This window comes from Pseudoliparis swirei, chromosome 4 (assembly GCF_029220125.1).
Source record: "Pseudoliparis swirei isolate HS2019 ecotype Mariana Trench chromosome 4, NWPU_hadal_v1, whole genome shotgun sequence".
In the NCBI taxonomy this organism is placed as follows: Eukaryota; Metazoa; Chordata; class Actinopteri; order Perciformes; family Liparidae; genus Pseudoliparis; species Pseudoliparis swirei.
In genome coordinates, this window is record NC_079391.1 from 4,972,737 (window position 1) to 4,996,704 (window position 23,968).

The window sequence follows — 23,968 nt, forward strand, 5'->3', positions numbered from 1 at the left end:
TTAAATATAAGTTCACTTTAATATAAGGCGATGAAATAAATCACATCATACAAACGGGTGACGCAGAAACAGTTATCAAAAACGTATCAATGTGGCTTCGAGTAATTTAAAACCTACCCCACCCCTGATGGGACAACTGTAAAAGCTGAACATTATAAAGTGCTTCCTCATTTTGTCGTATTCTATTATGGCCAAGGCAAAGTCAATATGTGAACCTAAGAAAAGCTTCCAGGCACTAAACAAAGCCAACATAAGTTATTAACTTTCTAGCCAGCTGCAGAAGACAAATTAACCCCTTACTGCTTCAAGAATCTGTTGATCAATAACCGGATTTCCCTTGCTTTGCAAACATAAAAATTAAAAAAGTAAAAATAAAAAAGCATCCAGCAGTAACGGTCGCTTCTCAACACTGCAGGACGTCAGCAAACGTCTCCTTCTACGGCACAGTCAGCTCTTCCCTCTAAAGAAAAGATAGAGAAAAAGGAAGAATTTATATATTTTTTGGTTCACCGAATACAAATTGACGGACGAAGAGATTTTTTTTTTTATGAAGTTACATTTTTGCAAAGCGCCTACAACACCAGACGGGGGCCCGTACGTTCTACATGTATAGCAAGCCAGAGATCACATATCCTCATCCCAATAACTGCAAGCAACAACATGCAGAGGGCAACATGGACGTGTAGATGACTGCATGAAAGGATGGAGGGATGAGAGTATGAATTCTCTCACTGGTTGGGGAAAAAGATGAATGAGTGATGAAAGAGAATGATAAAAGCAAAAAATAAGAGATGAAGTTATTCCAGGGCCACGGCTTGAACACAAGAGGTGTTGCTGAGAAGCTCTTCAGACATTTCTGACTATTTCCAATCAACTAGAGACACCTAGTGGTGAGTTAATGCAAGTAACAATGTCTTCCCAAAAACAAACAAAAAAAAGGCAGATCGTCTGTCTGCGTTTATAATATCACATTGACCCCGGAAATTAGGGGTTAAAAATGTCCACAAAAAAAAGATAAAAGGAGGTCAAAAGAAGCCCCTAAGAAAAGATTAAGACACTGCGGTCAGCAAGACGATGGCATGGCGTGAGATGGAGGGTGAGAGTTGTGAGGTGAAGCGATGCAAACCTGGCAGCAAAGGCTCCCTGGACGAGTCCAAGACCTGGTGGAGATGAAGCCGGGTCAGAATTGTGTCTGTTTCCTGCCCCCCTTTGGTCATCGCTCACATACAAAGACACAACCACGCAACCGTCTCTCAGAAGACCTCAAATAAATCTCGGATCTCGGGGCGAGAGATGTTTAGAATTTCAAAGGATTTTTGCAAGATTTTTTGTTAAAACTACAAAACGTCGTATATTAATTACATTTCATAACTTCCAAGAAGCCATGGACTTGGATCTCAACTAGGATATATGTATACATTTTTATTTTATTTCCACTTTTACCAGTTTACTGTGATGGATACCAGTGTAAGGATTATTTAAAGTTTATTTTCATACAGTATAAGCAACAGTTGTTACCAATGGCCGACTGGAAGCTCTGAAAAACAATCCAAAAACTTACAAATATAGTTTGGATAACACACATTTGTACTAAACAAGCTCAACCATAAAGAAACAGCTGCTGTGGTCCTTAAAGACTGATGATTTTATCTGCCATATATAGTTTGTTAATTATAATATAAATGGGGAATTTATAGTACTAAAAACGTAGGAATACTCACATGCCAACAATAGATTAATTCAAAGCTAATTTAAAGAAGTTTCTGTCCTGCAGCATATTAGATTATGTTTTTTTGTGGTTGTTTTTAATTCCATCTTTGTACGTTGTGTGTGTGTATTTATGTCTGTGTCCATATACTGTGTACATACACTTTATTTTTCTTATTTAGATAATTTAATTATTCTCTCCTTTCATTTTTTTTAAGATACACTGCTTAATATTTGACTTTTATAAAAAAATGTAAATATCATAAACAGGATATTCCTACATGTTGTATAATGCCACTGCTGGGCATTCTGGATCCATTCCCAAAACACATTCATAACATGTCCTTCCCTCATTGTGGGAGAAGTCACCTAATAGTAATTAATGGTGTCTGTCTGTCTGTCTGTGTGTCACACACACACACACACACATGGCTAAGGAGTGTGTAAAATATGTAAAAGATACCTTTTTATAGCCGATTACATTTGTAATACACTACAGTAACTCACAGGAATGTCTGTAGAAGAGCAAGCCTGAATTACGGTTAGTGCAACGACGGTGTTGTGATGCTGTTGTGTTTACTAAAAAAGGGGCAATTAGTAATAAAAAAGAATACACACTTCACATTAAAACGTATATATCTATAAGAGAAGAAAAGTGATGAAAGCCTCTCGATGTGCACTCTGCAATAGTGCCGTCTGTGTTTCGTGAAATGGTGCTTGAAAAACACGTCACAGATAAAGTGAAGCTCTTCAGAAATACAGTGAAACCTGTGTGAACGCAGGAAGTACCAACAGGAAGTACCAACAGGAAGTATATATAGAAACTCTCTCTCTCTCTCTCACCGGTCCTCTCACCTGATAGGTGGTTCCCGCCCAGAACTGCTTCATCTCCCCCCGGCAGGCAGCCACCACAGCGCAGGTTATCAGGGTGAAGGGCACCAGGTAGAGGAGCGCGGGCTGACCCGCCCCCGACAGCAGCATCACAGCAAACGTCACGGCCATCCCCAGCAGGTAGGCTGGAAGAGAGACGCACAAATACAAAACACATTAAAAACAAATGTACCTGAAAGTAATTTTTTTTTTAAGGCACTCGCAAAATATCGTCTGATATATATCAAATATGTCCACTGTTGGAGCTATTTATTTGATATTAGTATTTAGTTATTTTATTGACAAGTATTGTTTAATTGTTCAGGTTGTTTGCTTATGTAAGTTAGATATTTTGATTTACCGTATTTTTTGCACTATAGGGCGCACTTAAAAGCCTTTAATTTTCTCAAAAAACGACAGTGCGCCTTATAATCCGAAGCGCCGTATATATGGATTAATTCTGGTTTTGCTTACTGACCTCTAAGCGATTTTGTGTGGTACAAGGCGCTCACGGCGCTAAGTCAAAATGTTTTAGTACGACTTTGGTAAACTACAAAGCCGCACCGCTTGCAGCATTACGGCTACCGTAGCCAGGAGCGTCGCGGAGTAATACATACTGTAGCGACCCTGGGTCAGGAACGCTACGAGACGTAGATGGCTTATAGGGTGTTTATTCAAGGAACATAGAACAAGCTACTGTTGGCCGTAGCCTACGCCAAAACGACAACAAACCGCCGTGAAACCTCAAAACCAGCTTCACGTCTGCTCCGGGTCATAGCTCCGATCCGAACCCGCGGAACACAACAACACACACACAACAACATCACTCGCTGTCCAATCACAGACCCGCCTCACAGCTACCAGCTCGTGAGACGTTCAGTTACATCCGGACATAACATTTCCCTCAGTCCGTTACAATACTGTGCTTCACCATAATATTACAGTGTGTGTAAAAGGATCCCAAAATACAACTGAATAAGGTTGGTAGTTATTGTGAATACGCTCATTAACGTTTGAATAATGTTGAGAATTATTGTGAACGCGTTTAATAAAGTTTGATCGACTGACTTATCTGACTGTTTTTTTTCCGCTTAATGCGCCTTATAGTCCGGTGCGCTTTATATATGAAAAAAGATCGAAAATAGACCATTCATTGACAGTGCGCCTTATAATCCAGTGCGCCCTATAGTGCGGAAAATACGGTATTAGAATACCTTTTTCTTGTGATAGTTTTTAGTTTAATTCGTTGTTGTTGTTTAGTTATATTTAGTGTTTTGATTCTTAACTTGTTCACTAATTGGGTAACACTGTGGTTATATGTAGGAGTAGGCAGGTACAGGACCAGCATGCACCTGGGTAGGCCTATGGAGAGGCAGCGTTAGGAGTTCCTTTGTTATTGTTTGTTTGCTTGTTTTGTTTGAAGTTAAATAAATTATCAGAAAAACAGAATCCTGAACGGACAACGCTTTCTTTTGGCTAAACCACAAACTCTATGGAGCGTCAGTGGCAATTTGATTTATGTTATTTTTTTAATGTATTGGATAAATAGCCACTACATCCACACTGATGAATAAGCAAGTTAAATCAAACACATTATTAAATGCATGGCGTGTGCAGTTGAGCAGTAAAGAGCAGCACAGCTGATATTACAAACAGGGGATATATAAAAACAAATCAAATGCACAGTAGCCTGTTATGTGACGGTGGTATACTGTACACATATCCTTACAGTATCAACGATGGATATATATATTCAACACGTGATGAATACAGTTATAGTTGAACTGTGATGTACCTGTGCAGCAGCAGAGGAAGTAGATCTTCTTGCTGCTGTTGATCCAAACGTCAAATCTGCTGCAGTAGGCCACCAGCAGACCTGTTGGACCAATGAGGACGCAGCGGTTGAGTGAAACATCAAACTATGAAGAGCTCAGAAGCAGTGCTGCCGCTTGTGTTTTTATCTTATTTTTTTAAGATAGCAACACATGAGAGCTGGGCCGCACTGTGCGAACATTACACATGATACATTAACCCTCCTGTTACCTTCAAATTTACGAACATATTTTACCCTCGGGGTCAATTTGACCCCAGCAATTAAAACCTCCAGAAAATTATTAGAATTAATATTGTTTCCCAAGTTTAAGTGTCACTTTATGTTTGTTTGTTGACTACCTAAATAGCCCTTTAAATAAATAAAAAAGTTGATATTTCTTATGTTTGACACAGTGAAAAACAGCCTGGGGTCAAATTTACAAATTTATAAGTTTTGTACAAGACATTAAAAACATATCGTCATGTGAATTTGAGGTTTTCCCCAGTTTCCAATAAATTAGGAAAAGTCATGAAATATGAAGCAAAAAAAATGATGTCAATCATTTTTTAGAGACGTTAAACATTGAATGGGATCAAATTGACCCCAAAGGTAATAGGAGGGTTAACTGGTTTATTTACTCTAGTTAAACTGAGAGCAGCGACAGTTTAAACACCACCGGTGACACTTTAACCTCACCTGGGATAATGATATCGCCATAACCCAGAATGGAGAACTGCATCCCACACAGGTTCTGAGCCCAAGCGGAGAACCGTGGGACACGCATGACCACCGGCAGCTGGGACGGAAAAACATTTGCATATATGTTAATAAAGACGCGTGACTCTCTACTTGATATTTAGTTTCTCAAAGCAGCGGTTTGGTGCATATTGCTTTAGAACAGGAAAAAAAACTCTGCTTCAGTTTTCCAGCGATGGTTTAACAATCCTAAATTAAATCCCTGGGAACTTTAACTGAGGAGCAAAAACACTTACAATATTCATAAAACAATGCTTATAAAAATGGAAAATAAATACAGAATAAATTCAATAAAACAAACTGAAATCTATAGAAGTATAAAACACCAAAACATTGCCCGTGAACCGATTCCTCTTGAGCAGAACTGCTGTGTTCAAAAGACAAATCAAGTGACTTTTCAACACCTGACAATGATGAGAGAGTCTTTCATTTGTAAAGAAGTACGGTAAAAGCATTTTTAGATTATTTTCAGAAGGAGGATAACCGCCAATAATGTAATAAACATTATAGATTAGGCTTGGACGGGCTGATTGGGTCTATGTCGATGTGTCAATCATGTGTGTTTGTAGTTGAACGAAGACTAAACTCAACTGATAGGTCAGTTGCATGTTCCACAATGGTAGACTGACCTCTGGTGGTGTGTTTTGGGTACTGCAATTTTTACATCAACGCATTTATCAGAAGTGGAGAATCTAAACCAAAGACAAATAAACAAAAGAAAAGGCCAACACAGAACTTTCCCAGCATAGTTTTCACGGCCTTTTTAAAGGGTTCTGCTCATGAGAATCTATCTTGAGACCACACATCTACGACCCCCAATCCCTTTATTGAGACAAGAAGACGGTGGTTAACAAGTGAAGCCTTACTTTCTCAGAGGGCGCCTGGGGTTCGGCGGGGACCTGCACCATGTTACCTTGCGTCTACAACAGAGCCCACCCAACCCCAACGCACAGTTAGTCAATCAGTCCGTCATCGTAGGATGTAAACAACAAGCAGAGCAGGATGCTCATGAGGCCGCAGCAGAGTTGAAGGGGAATTCCACCAAGCTTAGCTTTTAGATTGTTGTCCAGGACTGATGGGTGATAAAACTCCTGCCCTCTGCTCTTCTTGAACACACATTCACGCCTCTAATTTAAGTCATTCACGGAACGATGTTTCTTCAATCTCATAATAAAGTGAACAATTTTGGCTTCGTAGCACGCAAAAAACAACCCTAGGTCAGGATAAACGTGACAAAAGAAAATGCGGATTTACCACAAATACAAAGTCTATCTTTTTGTCATAATTCTAAATATTTAAACTAATGTACAAAAAAAGAGGCTGTCCGTTAATTTAATGTAATAACAGATAGACATGATCTTTATTGGGGACGCTACGATTGACCAGCGGACGGTATTCAGTAAAAATATGCAAATTTGCTTTTTTTTGGCACCCGTCCCTAATTTTGCTTTATTGTGAACAACACATGTGTGTTCCCATCAGCAGAAGGAGAGCTGGCTAACAATGAGAAGACCGAATATGGAATCTGATAAAATACACTACCGTTCAAAAGTTTGGGGTCACTTAGAAATGTCCTTATTTTTCAAAGCATAGTTTTTTTCAATGAAGATAACATGACATGCATCAGAAATGCACTCTACACATTGTTCATGTGTTAAATGACTATTCTCTGGTTTTTGATGAAAAAACTACATCGGTGTCTATAGGTCCATCTCCAGTGTTCTAATGGTACATTGTGTTATCGCCTTAGAAGACTAACGGAGGGTTAGAAAACCCTTGAAAACCCTTTTTGTGTGAGCGCAGCTGAAAACAGTTAGGCTGGTGAGAGAAGTTATAAAACTGGCCTTCCTTTGAGCGACAAGTTTGAAGAACAAAATTAATATTTAAAATAAAAATCATTATTTCTAACCTTGTCAATGTCTTGACTATATTTTCTATTAATTTTGCAATTCATTTGATAAATAAAAGTGAGTTTTCATGGAAAACACAAAATTGTCTGTGTGGCCCCAAACTTTTGAACGGTAGTGTATATTTAGAAAATTTGATTTGGTGAATTTCCCCCTTGAAGGACGAAGCGATGCGGGAGGACTAACCTTCTCTCCTGATGCATCCGGGCCGAGGGCAACCTGCACCATGATGCTCACTCCATTCTGTCGACAGAAGAGACAAATTTCCCCTTGGGGATTAATAAAGTATATATCTATCTATCTATCTATCTATCTATCTAAGAGACGCCAAGACGTCATATGATGCCACTCGTCCAATCATCACACTAAAAACATCTCCGATCGATGGAGATGGCCGTCAGTGTGCGGTTGTGTCTATGGTCCCTTAATAGGTGAACATTTAAAATCAGAAAAATACAGAGGAATGACTTTAAAGCAGTGGTGTATAAAGTACCCAAAAGTCATACTTGAGTAAAAGTAAAGATACTTGACTGGAAAATTACTCAAGTAAAAGTAAAAGTCACCTCTGAGAATACTACTTGAGTAAAAGTATGAAAGTATCTGATTTTTTTTGTACTTAAGTATTGAAAGTAAAAGTAAATGCTGTTAATAAAAAAAACAAAGGGTTAGAATTTTGAGAATTATGAAGTTTATTTGTTTTGGTGCTGTGGCCGCCATGAACAAGGAGTATGAGCTTGGATGAACTTAGCAATATATGAATACTATGAAATTACTAAAATATAAAAACACGATTAACAGAAAAAAGCAGAACCAAAATCATCACTTTAAAGTGAAAAATGTATTATTCATCTTCAAAAGAAGTTGATTTTCAAAATGGACAGATTTCAGTGTCGCTCTTCTGGGGCTGAAGACGAGTCCTGCGATGCTGAAGAGCCGTTCACATGATGCAGGTAGAGTGTGTCTAGCTTCACAGGCCCTGATGCAGGTAGAGTGTGTCTAGCTTCACAGGCCCTGATGCAGGTAGAGTGTGTCTAGCTTCACAGGCCCTGATGGTGCAGGTAGAGTGTGTCTAGCTTCACAGGCCCTGATGGTGCAGGTAGAGTGTGTCTAGCTTCACAGACCCTGATGCAGGTAGAGTGTGTCTAGCTTCACAGGCCCTGGTGCAGGTAGAGTGTGTCTAGCTTCACAGACCCTGATGGTGCAGGTAGAGTGTGTCTAGCTTCACAGACCCTGGTGCAGGTAGAGTGTGTCTAGCTTCACAGGCCCTGATGCAGGTAGAGTGTGTCTAGCTTCACAGGCCCTGATGATGCAGGTAGAGTGTGTCTAGCTTCACAGACAGCAGCACACAGTTGGGACGCATTTCAGCAAGTCAACGTGATCCACGTCTCCATCCAGCTGTTTGCTGCTGTCATGTGCTTGAGATGACGAAGAAGTCCTCTTCATCAGATGAACTGGACCTGGTGGCATCACATAGCTGCAGGGAGGGTTCTTCCATGTGCTGCTTGATGTAGTCCATTCCTGAAATAAAGTGAGAGTATTACAGACATGATAGAATTAATAACACTTCCTAACATGTCATGACCCCAACCTAAAGTTTTGTCCAAAATAGTTTGTTTTAATTTGAGGTTTATACATTTAGTTTCATGCACTGTCCGTGCATCCAGAGTTGATTTGTGAATATGTACTTGTATCTCTGTAGTTAAACACAACAACAGTCCCAAATCAATATAAATCGCCATTACTGGACCGTCACTCTTATAATATTAATACAAATAATGATAATAATGCTGTAATGATTAGCATTATATTATAGCTAAGACGACTCAAATCAACACATTTTCACAACTGTCAAAACACTTCTTCAGCTCATTAACTCGCTAGAGATCCGTCTGCTGCACTCACCTAATTGTCTCATTTAATTGACGATAGCTAGCGAACGTTAGCCTAACGTACAACATGCGTAGGACAATCACTGTTGCCCCCCCCCCCCCCCCTGCCAAAGATATAATTTACTTCAATCCTGAGGACAACACTGCTAGATATCTTAACAGGTTTATGGTGACTAAACATTAACGTTGCGGCTCATGGGATTAATCTTAATTTACCTCAATGTGTTTCCTGAGGTTGGTGAGTTGTTGAAGGCCAGTATCTCCGTAGCTTTCGGTCGGCATAAGAGGCACTTCATCCGGTAGGAAGGAACTTTCACTCCGACCAAAGAAAAGAGTTCGCCCAAATATGGCCACGGACGTTGCTCTTGGTCCCCGTTGTTGTTAGAGTAGCTTCCATTGCTGCTCCACATGAAATGAGTCGTATCTGTAGCCGCTCGCTAACATCCTGGGCATCACACAATAGAAAACACGCGGCAAGGACCACTGACCCCCAACCTGGTGCTCGTGCTGCGTTCAGGTGCGCTGCGGCGTGTTCCACAACAGTCCGCGATGTTTCTCATGATTATTTTTTCCGTAGTAACGAGTAACGAAACCGTTTCAGGGGAAATGTATCGGAGTAAAAGTACAAGTTTTCATTGCAAAATGTAGTGAAGTAAAAGTAAAAGTAAACAGAAATATAAGTAGTAAAATAAAGTACAGATACCCAAAAAAACTACTTAAGTAAAGTAACGAAGTACTTCTACTTCGTTACTATACACCACTGCTTTAAAGAGTGATATCAGTGGCAGTTAAAATCATCTGAAAAACCCTACCGCTCCCAATTCAACAAAATAAATACATGTCATCATACCTTGGTGAAGAAAGGAGTAATGAAAACGAAGAAGACGTCATACACGAGCAGGAGGCTCAGCAGGATCACACAGATCTGTGGCATTATGGGGGAAAAGGATGCATCAAAGATTCGATTCTGAGAAAAACACATTTTGACATTTCAACACAGCTTTATCAGCATTATTATAAAATATATATATAGAAGATATTATTATAATATATATATATTATTATAATATATATAATATATTATTATAATATATATATAGAGAATATATTATTATTATATATATATATATATATAGAATATATTATTATAATAGACAGTGAGGGTAAATGTACAGAGGTCTGTCTTGTTGAGACAACAATATAAAAAGGCAGTGTGTGACAGACTAATGACAGAAGACAATAAATCTAACAAAAAATAATTCAACAATCATCAATCGGAGCCTAATTATGATGAATAGTGTGAAGATTAGCGTTAGAGAAAGAAGGGAGTGTGATCCTGAGAGAACATGGTACCTTGAAGTTGGACAGAGAGATGGTCTTCATGAAGTTGAGGCAGAAAGCAACGCCAAGGAGGTCCTGCAAGATCCAGATCCACCTGGAGGGACGACCACTTCATATTTGAGCTTGTGTTGTAACTTTAACAAGAACAGTTTGCCTCTCCTTAAGGAAACGCATCGAGTTACAGCCGTTTAAAAAACACCCTGCGTTGGTAAATTGAGCTAAAATCACAACATAAAGAGCAATTTTATGAATGAACATCGATTTTGAAGCCATATGTTTGATAGTTTACCAAGAGACTTTGGCTTTGATGGCTTTCGGCTGAACATTATTACTCTGAGGAACACCGCTACAACGAGACACGAACTGTAATAACATGCCGGTAATGAGAAAATACTTGAGACCTCATTGAACACAAGAAGATTCATCAAGTTTGAAGGAAATTATGTTTTTAATAATATCTTGACTCACACAGCAACAGAATGCTGCAATTATTCAGTTATTGCGTTCCCAAGGAGATGTCCCCACCCGTCAGACATTATGTCTTTTACTATAAATAAAACTAGAATGGGCACTCGGTAGAGCGCATACCTTCGCATATCACAAGATTGGGCATTGAATTATGAACATGTTGGCATTATTTGCATGCCAATTGGATAGAAATTGACCGCGCTATGGTAAAAAGATGTTGACCTTTTCATGACCTTGACCTTTGACCCGATCGATCCCAAAATCTAATCAAATGGTCCCCGGATAATAATCAATCATCCCACCAAATTTCATGCGATTCAAGAAGATTTTGACCTTTCCATGACCTTGACCTTTGACCTGATCGATCCCAAAATCTAATCAAATGGTCCCTGGATAATAACCAATCATCCCACCAAATTTCATGCGATTCGGTTTAATACTTTTTGAGTTATGCGAGTAACACGCATACAAATGAATAAATAAATACACGGCGATCAAAACATAACCTTCCACATTTTCAATGCGAAGGTAATAATATAAAAAAGGGAATGAAAAGAAACTTTATGGTGAGTTTAACAAAAAGCTATAAAGATACTTTAAAAAACAAACACTGACTTGGGAGATGCAATATTAAAAGCACTGCGTTGATGCAGGTGTTCAGCAGATCATTTTAACCAATAAGCACCAGTCCTCCGAGTGTGTCCGAGTGTGTTATGGTTGTGTGTTTTGTGTGTTTTGTGTGCACGTGTCCCCTCACAGTACCTGTCTTCATTTCTGTAGACGCCCCAGACCACAGCAACGCTAATACACACGGACGCCAGGATGAGAGACCTCACGGAGAAGTTGTAACTTCGGACGGAGAAGCTAGAAGAAGACACAGAAATAAAAAAGGTAAATAAAGACTTTGAGCAGTCGAGGCTCGTCTGCCAGGAGGAGACGGACGCGCCAACGCACAGAGGTCAGCGTCCAGAGGGTCCGGCTTGTTTAGACGGCGTTACTGTGATTATGGATAAACAAGGAAAACAACATTCACACATGTTCTTTTTTATGAGCGGATCATCAGGTACAATTGTTGTTTTTATGTTATTCATTTTTGTGAAGCGATAACAGCGTCTGCTGGTCGGATATCACACACATCTGTTTCATATTTCCCCCCAACGATGTCGAGTGTGTGTGTGTGTGTTTTTAAAGAGTGATGCTCATACCTCCCAGTGCCACAACCAATCAGGTCCAAGATTGCATCCAGACAGCTGAACAGCGCCGAGGCCGACGCCAGGCAGAATATAGCAATGATGACGTAAACTGAGGGAAGAAGAAACACAGACCCCAATATAACAATAACAAAACGCCAGATGTAACCACAGTGGGTAACCCGCACTTCTACGGGTTTACTCTTCGGACTTTTTCTCGTCACTTTTCTGTCCTCTCCTGAGTTTTTGTATTCATGAGAAAACAATGTAGGACGAGCTGATGCGCCACGTGGAGGAGAGGAGGTGAGAAGGAGGCCGCTGTACTTTATCAATATCATTTCATTATATCTTTCGTGAAATAATGTGTGAACTGAAAAATATATATTTTCTGAATCAGCTTCTTTTTTTTATATTTACACAATATGATTTTACAGGGCAAACATTTCCAGAAGAATGAAATGTTCAAAGGAAAACTGGTATATGTGTAATCAGCTAAATAAATATATTGTATAATTATGGTCCATGAACAGAATTAAACCCTTCAAATTCTCTCAGGGGAGGACTCCCAAACCCAATATCTCTTTATATCTTCTAGTCAGTTATCATTATTAACGCGTCTCTTAATCCTGCTGCACAATATGCACGAGCATCTTGACGGAAACATTGAGCTCACGCGCCTCAGCTCTGCATGCACCACACGCATATATGTGTTGATTCCAGGCAATCGTACAATACTTACAAAATGACACAGGACAGCACTTTAAATATCAACACTGTGGGTAAAGATACAAACACACCACCGTAAAGCTATAACGCTTCAGTTGGGACTATTATTGGAGTCATAGAGGCCCACTATAGAAGACGCATAGTGCAGGTATAACACTATAACAATAACAAAAACACCACTGATGACGTCTGGCACAGTAGAACACGGCTAAAGAAGTAATAAATAAATAAATAGGAAGAGTACACATCGCTGATACACAATCAGTGTTCCCACTTACCGAGGAAGTTGTAGAAGAAGTACATGAGGACCAGCATCCCAGACATCAGTGCCACGCAGAGGACCACTTTGAGAGGAGAGTACAGGAACAGCTCCCCGCTGTCTGCTTTGCCCTCTCCCCCTCCCCCCCCTGCACCGTCACCATTCAACCGGTCTCTGCCAAGAAGTGAAAAACACTTAATTTAAATTTATCTTAGGTTACGGGCGGTACTTAGGGGGGGGGGGGAAAGACCAAGCAGCATCCAATACTCGTAGACAGAAAGTGGACCGTACAGTTGGATTAAATGTTGATATAATAGCACTACAGTACATATGGCCTTTGGGAAAGTATTTTGGACTTTACATCTTCTGAATGTTCACTTCTCAGTAGATTCAGACACTTAATTACATTGTCACTCCATTCCAACCAGCGTTTCCCACATATACACTACCGTTCAAAAGTTTGGGGTCACTTAGAAATGTCTTTATTTATTTTTTAAAAGCACTGTTTTTTCAATAAAGATAACATTAATCAAAAATACACACTATACATTGTTAATGTGGTAAATGACTATTCTAGGTGAAACGTCTGGTTTCTAATGAAATATCTCCAGAGGTGTAGAGAGGCCCATTTCCATCAACGATCACTCCAGTGTTCTAATGGTACATTGTGTTTGCTAATCGCCTTAGAAGACTAATGTCTGATTAGAAAACCCTTGTGCAATTATGTTAGCACAGCTGAAAACAGTTATGCTGGTGATATAAGCTATACAACTGGCCTTCCTTTGAGCTTGAAGTTTGAAGAACAAAATTAATACTTCAAATATGAATAATTATTTCTAACCTTGTCAATGTCTTGACTATATTTTCTATTCAATTTTCAATTCATTTGATAAATAAAAGTGAGTTTTCATGGAAGACACGAAATTGTCTGGATGACCCCAAACTTTTGAACGGTAGTGTAGATTTGACTCTATTTTTGGTGTATCAACAGCCATCTCAAGAATCTAACTCAGTGGGAGACACTGATAACAATGCAGCAACTATATGTTCTGCTAATATGTGCTTGAGTTTGATTTAAATAGAATGTCGATATAGATAGTCCTACCTCTCGCTCGCCCCGCTCCACAAGCCGCCCAAGACGATTGTTACCATGGCAATCAGCAGCATGACCGCGATGCTTGCGTCAATCTTTGAGTACGGTGGAGCATAAAGCTTCCCCTGCATCCCTTCTCCAAACACCTGAGACCACGCAGGAAGAGAATCATCATTTAATAAGAAACGTTTCCAGTTGAACCTTCTTCGTCAAATGTACCTTTTTATAAAAGAAGGGGTGACAAGAAGAAGAGTTCCGTAACAAGAGGACTGACCTGCTGTGCTTCAAGATAGTCCCTGTACCTCATGAGAGCCACGGGAATCTGGATCTTCGCATACTCCGAGTCGTTGGCTGATGGAGTGATCTGAAAAGCCCGAGAAGTAGGAGAGAGATTTCCAATAAATGCAGTCGTTTAGAATTTCATATTTCGCTCTTTCATCAACAAGTGTGAATAAGATAGAAATCCCCACTTGCACACCTTTTGGTTTTGTGGGTCCCTTTCTTATTTCTGAATCACTTCACTTCTTACATTTGTACATATGGACACTAACTCGTATTACAATCACGTACAGATCAACAACAACAAAACAAATTGAGTAAGATAAGAGTTAGTTGATAATTAAGACACCTGTAATATCTTAGGAAAATGTCAAATCCCATTCCCATGTGATCGGTCTACTGAAAAAATGCAGTTTGATGTAAATAAATGTCCTACCAATAACGTGTTGCTGGCAATGAGCAATGTTGTGGCTCCAAGGCTCTGAGCAACCAGAGCTTTCTGGCTGAAATCACAGTCCCCCCTCATCACCACCATGGCGTTGCCCTTTACCGCCTCTGGACTGACCCCAGAGGTGTTACACAGCACAGTGAAGGTCATATTCACCACCGGATACTGCAACTGAGAAAGTGAAGACAATAAGTAATGTAGCAATGAGGATAGGTGGAAAGTCTCCTAAGATTTATCACATCATAACTTTGAGAAACATAAGAGAAGTCGCATAATTGTGGGTGGTACGGCAAACAACAAATACATGTTTTTATCTAAAGGTCTTTGTCATTACTTCTTAACTGTACATCCGTTTAATTCTGGATTCGATTCTGATGACATAAACGAAAACATATGAAATACAAAACAAATAGATATAGATGGAGGAATAAAGGCTTGATATGTCAATAAAAGTCAAGAGTTATTTTCCTTTAGTGTTTGAAAAAAATTTGAAAAACTTACAGCGGCATCCAGGGTTTGTGATAGCGGGGTCCAGGAATGATTGTAGACGATACAGTACTCCTTGTTGGTACTTCCATTTGAAATGTGCAAGATTGCCTCTTGGCAATTTATCTGTCGGGCAAGAAATGTTATTCTTAGAAATGCTATTCTTTTGAGTTCCACACATGAAAAATATTGCAGAAAATATACACTACCGTTCAAAAGTTTGGGGTCATCGAGACAATTTCGTGTCTTCCATGAAAACTCACTTTTATTTATCAAATGAATTGAAAATTGAATAGAACATATAGTCAAGACATTGACAAGGTGAGAAATAATGATTGATATTTGAAGTATTAATTTTGTTCTTCAAACTTCAAGCTCAAAGGAAGGCCAGTTGTATAGCTTATATCACCAGCATAACTGTTTTCAGCTGTGCTAACATAATTGCACAAGGGCTTTCTAATCAGATATTAGTCTTCTAAGGCGATGAGCAAACACAATGTACCATTAGAACACTGGAGTGATAGTTGATGGAAATGGGCCTCTATACACCTCTGGAGATATTTCATTAGAAACCAGACGTTTCCACCTTGAATAGTCATTTACCACATTAACAATGTGTAGAGTGTATTTTTGATTAATGTTATCTTTATTGAAAAAACAGTGCTTTTCTTTGAAAAATAAAGACATTTCTAAGTGACCCCAAACTTTTGAACGGTAGTGTACTTTACCCCAATTCAGTCATTTGACAGTTAACATAATATTTAGACCCTGCCCTATCTACACTGACTCGTTTTTAAATCCTGAGGAATAAGGTGGCATAAACAAAGATACTGGTGTTTTTTGTTTTTAATAAAAGGACTTTTCAGATTATTTAGTAAGAATATAACTAAATTGGGTCGCGTTAAACCTGCCATACATATACATAAAGAATGTTGGCCAGGATAAGTATAGTAATAGAAATACTTGAATTTCATTTACAACTTAACCCTTGTGTTGCCTTCGGGTCATTTTGACCCGATTCAATATTTAACCCTCCTGTCGCCTTCGGGTCAATTTGACCCGATTCAATGTTTAATGTCGGTGTTCTTTCGGGAGTCAACAAACAAACATAAAGTACCTCACACTTAAACTTGGAAAACAATATTAATTCTAATAATTTTCTGGAGATTTTAATAGCTGGGGTCATATTGACCTCAAGGGTAAAATATGTTAGTAAATATAAAGGTAACAGGAGGGTTAAACATTGAATCGGGTCATATTGACCCGAAGGCGACACAAGGGTTAAGGCAATCTTGAATTATAAATCACCCACACATGAACTAAAAACACACCTTTTCCGACTATATCTGGATTAAAACACAGATTAGCACTTCAGTGGCACTTAAATGGCTCTTATTATGGTACTTTTGTAGTTCGACTATGTTAAGGAAATATTACTTTCTGTATTCTTGTTGTTCTTAGTTTGTACTCTAGGTTGATGCACTTATTGTAAGTCGCTTTGGATAAAAGCGTCTGCTAAATGACATGTAATGTAATCAGGGTTCATACACATGTTGACCAATGGAATTACGGGACTTTTCCATGACTTTTCCATGATTTTAAACCAAATTCTCAAGACCAAACTGAAATCTCGGTGTGTACATGAAAACTTTTTGAAAATGTAGTATTCAAACAATGAGAATTACAAAGCATACAATATACCTTAAATGAAACAAATGAATGAGACAATAGTTTGATTAAAAGAATAAACATTACTGTACATCTTTTTTCTTAGAAACACTTATATAAATGTTTATTCTTTGAATCAAACTATTATCCTTTATGTGCAAATCCATCTGTTTGGACTTGGCGTACGCCGGCTTATAATTTGAGTGTCTTCCTTTCAAAAACATATGAATTATTTTAAACTCGACGTAAATGAACATGTGAATATAACAAATGTCCGTGACTTTTCCAAAACTTTTGTGATTTAAGTATTTTCCATGACTTTTCCAGGCCTGGAAATTACCATTTTAAAATGCCATGACTTTTCCAGGTTTTCCATGACCGTACGAACCCTGTGTAATGTAATGATAGTTAAATTAAAAGTAGCAAACAAACAACATCAATCTAAAAGCAGTGACACAGACATGTTACTGTACACAAGCTGTCCAGTGATCAATACTTAGGTAACTTATTTGTCCCCATATAGCTGTCACATTATGGTCGCTGGTTCTTGAAATTATTACGTAAACGCTTCCGGTGTTGATGACGTAGGCGACGGCAATGTAAAAAATAAAAATAAAACACTCCGCTGAACCCTACGATTAAACTATATAACTTAACGTAAAGTAAGCGGAATTAGATTTGTAAAGGCCAGCGCACCGCGGGGTGTCGTGAAATGTCCATTAGTGAAAGCGGTTGCCTAGTTACGTTAACGTAACTTGAGCTGACGCCAACGTTGGGGGGCTAACGGTAGCTCGTCGACGGGAGCCGTTTGGTTTCGGTGCGCGTGATACGCATTCTAGCCCCGCAGCGGACACCGCACTCGGAATACGTGAGGTTAGCTTAACCGACAGCAGTCGTAGCCGACACGTTTCCCCCCGGTTCGTTCAGGTGTAATATAACAAGGCCCTGTCAGTTTTCTGACGCACACAAAGTTCAGTTTCTGTCTTCACCGTTAACTTTACCTGCGATACGAAGAAAACGACCGACAGAATGAGGAACGTGACTGCTCTTTCCATTTTGGTAACATTCGTTTTTTTTCCCCTCAGTCCGCCGGCACCCACATTAATGGTCTTCTATTCGACACGGAGACACTTTCTATCCGCGAAGTTACTCGTATGAGTGCATCGCAATTGTTTCGCTTTGCTACTTCCGGTATCGGCTCGTGGGTGACACGTGACCACGTGAGAAGCTCACCCATTGGCTCCTGTTTCGCCTCACAGCGTGTCAACAACAAAACAACCCACTGTGGCGATACAGGAGGACAAGTAGCAAAACCAAAAAGTAGGAAATATAATCCATGACCAGATGTCATACAGTGAACAAGTAAGAGAATACCTAATGCTACATCCATTATGTAATAATGTATCGCCTATATTCTTAATAATAAGAAAGAAACGTAGGCTATGTTGTTACTTAACGATCGCTCCAGGTTTATATGTGAACTTCTTCTTTGACAGAGATTTATTTATTTATTTCTTCTTTCTTTCTTTGTGTGTGTGTGTATGTCTGGATTTAAATTATAATAGTCAAGACTGGTGGAGATGGTAAATGGTGCATGACCACTTCAAGATGCACATGAAATGAATGGCCAAGATCTTTGTGAAATGTTCCAGTTTCATCTTTCGACGACTGTGAGACACAAATTACACCTTCACCACGTTTCAGCTATCTGCAACCTCACCACAAGATGCTGTCGGGTCCTACCGACACACAGGACATTTAAAGGGACATACAGTTGTGTGATTGTGTATTCATATTAAAAGAGGAGACTCAGAATAGACTCCTGGGGCTGGGGGACCTCCCAAAAAGAGAGCAACACAACAGGAGGAGGCCTTTTCAATCATAAGAGAGCAGGAGAAGATGAGTCAATCCAGCATGTCACTGATGGACATCGTTATATCTAATTTAATTTTAGCTTCTAGCCTAATCAATGTATGACTCTTGCAAATAACCAATAAAATTTAACGTGGGTGAATGAAGATGCAGCTATATGTTGTTATCGATGATGCTTTTTCATACAGTGAATTCCTCAGCACCAATTAGCATCAGTTTCATCAAAAAAAGCAAAAACATTCCCAGTTCTCAACGACAAATTACCTCAAATTCAGATGCTTTTGTCCATTAGAAGAGACCATTTGGCAGTATACTATGATGGGGTTTATTCAGAAGTAGTGGGAATGTCACCACATTTTGTGTAAAGCATAACAAACGTATGTGGATTTTCCACAATAATGAGCAGCAGTCATTTACATTTTGTCTTGATTTAAATATGATCTGTCTCTTTTTCATTTACCACCTCATCTTTATATGAAGTACAGAGTAATATTTCCTCTGCGACTGATTAATGTGCAACTGCATGGCCGAGGAAATAAAACTACCATATGGTGATGGATTTTGACTTGACCCCTGAAGCTATAGCACCAAGACTTGAGATAAACCCAGCAGCTGCCTTGTATGGCCCTGATATGAGTACAAGGCTGTTGCAACGATAGCTCTGGGGTAATTATGTCATAAAGGCATATCTCTAACTGCACGCTAACTGCTGCTTTAGATGACGACAGTTGCTTCCCATGCATTTCATATTTTACTCTATACTGAACTCAATGGGAACTATGGGAAAAGCCTGTCGTAAATCGAAAATGTGTTCTCAATTGATTATTTGTATGCATCATTTTGATCTTTATGCATAATTTTTTTTTACGTTGTTCATTTTCAGAGCTGGAATCAGAGTTAGAGTCAGAAACATTTATTTTCTACGTGTGTTGTACACACGAGGAATCTGACTTGGCGGCTGGTGTGTTCATTAGACAGACAAACAAAACAACAACAATCAACAGTCAACATAGTGCAATAATTTATACATTCAATTTACAATGGTATGAAATAAAATACAGTGCACAAACAGATAGTGCTGTAGATATGGTACTGTAAGTGTGTGTTAAAGTGTGATGTGTGTTAAAGTGACATGTGAAATTAGATGTTAAAAATTAAGTTTAAAGAGGTGTGCAGGGGAGTGACCGGAAGTGAGTCAGTCGGGGATAATCTATGAAGGAATTAATATCCTTCATTGATTGCCAAACCCTGCATAGACTCCTGAACCACACATGCATGCCCATTTGCTTGCCTGAACACACACACACACACACACACACACACACACACACACACACACACATCCAGCTGACATTTCTGATGACTTATTTATGCTGCTTTCCTCTGGGTGCAGCTTCAGAGTGTCTATATAAATATAAGAATACAGAATAAAACATGTTATTAACATTGCAAAAATTAACATAAATACATATATACATAAATGATTTGAGTCGAGTCACAGCTGACGGTAGAGACAGAATGGCTGTTTCGAGACCAACAACAGACATTCATGATTGTTTTGCGTTAAAAAACAAAAAGTAATCCTGTAATTTTAATTAATGAGTTAATTATTTTTTCAAACTAGTATTTAGTTATTTTATTGACTATAGTATTGTTTAATCATTCAGGTTGTTTGCTTCTGTAGGTTAGATGTGTTGATGTATTATAATAGCTTGTCCTTGTGATAGTTTTTAGTTTAGTTTAATTCGTTGTTGTTTAGATATATTTAGTCTTTTCTTTGTTCATTTGTTCACTAATTGGGTAACACTATGGGCACCTGTGGTTATATGTAGGAGTAGGCAAGTACAGGACCAGCATGCACCTGGGTAGGCCTGTGGTTGTTGACCAGCGTTGGGAGTTCCTTTGTTCTTTTGTTTATTTGCTTGTTTTGTTTAAAGTTAAATATATCATCAGAAAACTAGAATCCTGGATGGACAACGCTTTCTTTTGGTTGCGTAAACCACAAACTCCATGGAGCATCAGTGGCAATTTGATGTATATTTGTTTTTAATTTATTGGACAAATGGCCACTACACATAACATATCGTAAAATGTTGAAATGATGACATTTTGAAAATAAAAACAAATTTTAAACGAAACTCCTGACAATGTCTGAAATGTTACTAACATAGAAACACTGAAATCTCCTGAAATTCTGTTTTTTCCCCTTCAGTGTGGAATGACATGGGGGCTACTGGTGGTAACGGGGTATCGCACCCGGGGGACCGTTGAGTGGTAAAGTCCCCAGCCGCTTATTCATGAACACGCACACCGCGTTACGCCCCTGCTGGGCGAGAATCGATGCCCGCCAGCGATTTCTCACTTATGTCCAATTGTCTGCTGGGAGAAAAACATGCTAAATGTTCCTTTCAGGCTGGTGTTGAAACCTTTCTCTGCTGCTTATGCTTTAGAAAGGACCTTTCAAGCCGTGACGAAGGCTTCGGTTCCAGTTGGAGAAATTCTATATTGTTCCGGTTGAAGTGTTTTTGTCAGCTCGGCCTGCAGAGTTAAACACTGCAATTTCATTTCACCCATGTATCGATTGGCCTTCAGTTCAATCAAGCTGTTTACATGCAAAGTGGAGAGGGCTCTATTCGATCTGTCATAATTCTTTGCGATGAAGACTTATTTTTTATTGGTTTCTTGTCACTTTCCAGTAGTTTTCTCAGTGGATGCGTCAAATTTCAAATATAATAAAATACTGGAGCTCATTACATATTAATATTGTCTCGGGAAAAACATGCAGGGAATATATTTGTAAAGTATAAGTCTGGTATTTTATGTATGGAAAAACTTAAGACATATTTGTGTTGTCTAGTGAAGCAAACACCGAATCTCAGAAACCTGGGTACATAAAACAAAAAGTCTTCAAATCTGCATATCTATAGTCTAACAGAATAGGTGAGAAAACATGTGTTTTCTATCAGACTGCTAACTCCATGTCCCGAGATAAAGTGATCAATGACAGTCTAATTCCCCTCCGTCCCCTCCTCAGATGTTTCTGTTTCATAATGTATTATTATATACAGTATTATATTCATCAGACACACGTTGATTGGTTGTCGCTGAGTAATATGATATCTCTGATAGATTAAGATCTTCTGACTCATTCTCAACTAATTTTCTGTGAACCGTGTACTAAAAAATTATGGACAGTGTTTTGAAGTTAAAAACTAATTCTGCCCACTGAGCTCCATTTAAAAATTTTTTTTTATCTGTGCATATTTCTACATTTGAATTGCCACAAAGAAATGCTTTTGAAACGGAGTCATTTTTTTTCTCACTTACCTCTCAGGAGATGAAATAAAAGGTCAAATAATTGAATCAAATGTTTGTTTTTCTTTCCATTAAATTAAAACCTGAACACACCTCTTCTCTTGTTCCAGTCTGAAAAACAAACCCAACCCAAAAAAAGTACACAATAGTAATCCATTTAATTTAATAAAGCAACATCTCTGCACACTGCCCCTGTTTTTTTCTGTCATCTGATATTAAAAAACGTGGCCTTTGAAACATTCAAAGACCCCAAAGGCAACAAAAAGCCTTCGTGCCCAGTCATAATCAGCCTTCATACACACATCCTTTTAAAATACATATGAGATACAACCTTCCAGCACCACAGATATGACATTTATGCAGCCAGATTCAACTAAATAAACAATGTATAAATTAGGATTAGTGCATAAACTAATTTTTTCTTGAAATTAATAAAATATAGTCCTGGAGATTTTTAAAAATGTTTTATTCATTTACTTAGCAGCAAGCTAAACACGAGTTACTGGATTCAATGCTACTTCCAACCAACATCTGTGGTTTATTGGAAAATATTTCTGCCTGAAATTCATTTTTTTCACAAAAAAAGAAATATATATAAAAAAAGAAAATTCTTTCTTCAAAACGTTTTTCAAGACAAAACCTTATGACGATTCAGATAAATTTGAATATAAATATTTTTCCACTTACTTTCAACATTGGTTAAAAAATATAAAAAGCAATTCACCATCACTATACTGGACTAATTGTGTGTAAATGAGTTATTATATATATATATATATATATATATATATATATATATATATATATATATATAAGCTGAAAAGGTGGTGGTAATTAGAAGAACACAAAATGAACATGCACACAAACAACACGTACAATAGTAATGTGCAAAAAACATATCAGGAGCTGCAGTTTTTCCGCGTCTGTTGCAGCGTCGCTGCAGTTTCCTGAAGCTGCTTCCACGTCTGCGTCAACGCGTCGTTCCTCTCGTCCACAGACAGCGCTCTGCACATGGAAACATAGGAAACACAAGACAGAACACTACTTTAACATTCAACTATGAACATACATGTCACATATATTTTAAGATTTTATATTTTGTATGCTGTATTTCCAAGTATTGAACCCCATTAGTAATATAAAAGTGAGATAGGCTATATAGTTTTACATGGGAAAACTCAAAATGGCACAGATGGTGCCCAAATGCCTATTTTGGAGACCTCGCCTAAACTGTCTTTACTAACGAGGCTCTAATTTGGTTCTGCTTCACTTTTTCAAAGTCAAACTTAGCAGAGATACTCTTCAGATAGTGTGTTAGGATGCTGAGGAAGTTTAAACCTTTCAGCTGAATCGTTCCAAAGATATAATCATCATAAAAAGTGCATTTTTACAAGGCGAACCTGTAACTTTTATTAATTTGTGCTGTGTGCCATCTTCATTTTATCTTAAACGAGGCTCTATCTTGGTTCTGTTTAATGTTTTTAAAGTCAAACTTGGCAGAGATACTCTTCAGATAGTGTGTTAGGACGCTGATAAAGTTTAAACCTTTCAGCTGCATCATTCCAAAGATATAATCATTATAAAAAGTGCTTTTTTACAAGGCGAAACTGTAACTTTTTAAAATTCGTGCTGTGTGCCATCTTTATTAAATCTTATCTAGTAACATATAAGCTGATATTTACACATATGGAGTATTCTCACAAGTGTTTACTTTTATTATAACACTAACATTATTAAAATAGCCCTTATCTTAGAGGAGATACACCCTTTTTTTTAGTTTGGGTATGTTTTTTCGAGCAGAGACCTACAAAAAAGAAGTTGGGGTTAAAAAAGATAAACATAAAAAATGGCCATGTACCTTTGCTGCAGGTAGAGATTGCA

At 38.4% G+C, this 23,968-nt stretch overlaps 2 protein-coding genes across 8 annotated transcripts in view; both read right to left on the bottom strand.

Moving 5' to 3' along the window:
• zgc:123258 (uncharacterized protein LOC641502 homolog) lies at positions 1-18,077 on the bottom strand. Of its 4 annotated transcripts, none has more exons than XM_056413476.1 (17): positions 17,902-18,077; positions 15,248-15,358; positions 14,735-14,917; positions 14,294-14,383; positions 14,032-14,165; positions 12,946-13,100; positions 11,957-12,053; positions 11,514-11,615; positions 10,296-10,377; positions 9,793-9,867; positions 7,240-7,296; positions 6,013-6,066; positions 5,087-5,186; positions 4,373-4,453; positions 2,551-2,723; positions 1,127-1,160; positions 1-460 (listed from the first exon to the last, which is right to left on the bottom strand). In XM_056413476.1, exons 1-17 carry the CDS (start codon positions 17,953-17,955, stop codon positions 420-422), a joined length of 1,623 nt encoding a protein of 540 aa, XP_056269451.1. In that variant the 5' UTR covers positions 17,956-18,077; the 3' UTR covers positions 1-419. The 4 variants fall into 4 exon arrangements, with proteins under 4 accessions (XP_056269451.1, XP_056269452.1, XP_056269454.1 ...); XM_056413477.1 differs by having other exon boundaries at positions 2,563-2,723; positions 17,902-18,076; XM_056413479.1 differs by lacking the exon at positions 6,013-6,066.
• A 4,149-nt stretch (positions 18,078-22,226) lies between these two features.
• The window catches only part of wdr93 (WD repeat domain 93), an 8,614-nt gene continuing 6,872 nt past the window's right edge, over positions 22,227-23,968 (bottom strand). For all 4 annotated transcript variants that reach the window (XM_056413473.1, XM_056413474.1, XM_056413472.1 and 1 more), the window contains 2 exons: positions 23,946-23,968; positions 22,227-23,092 (listed from right to left, as the gene is read on the bottom strand). The exon at positions 23,946-23,968 is cut by the window's right edge and continues 158 nt beyond it. In XM_056413473.1, coding sequence (XP_056269448.1) covers positions 22,987-23,092; positions 23,946-23,968 — 129 coding nt within the window. In that variant the 3' untranslated portion in view covers positions 22,227-22,986. The remainder of the gene's footprint in view (positions 23,093-23,945) is intronic.

Bases quoted from the DNA above. Each gene is read 5' to 3' on its own strand.
- zgc:123258 (XM_056413476.1), bottom strand. From the start codon at position 17,955: ATGGAAAGAGCAGTCACGTTCCTCATTCTGTCGGTCGTTTTCTTCGTA. The intron at 14,384-14,734 runs GTAGGACATTTA...CGGGCTTTTCAG, and splicing joins TTGCCAGCAACACGTTATTG to ATCACTCCATCAGCCAACGA. The intron at 5,187-6,012 runs GTAAGGCTTCAC...TTTCCGTCCCAG, and splicing joins CCCAGGCGCCCTCTGAGAAA to CTGCCGGTGGTCATGCGTGT.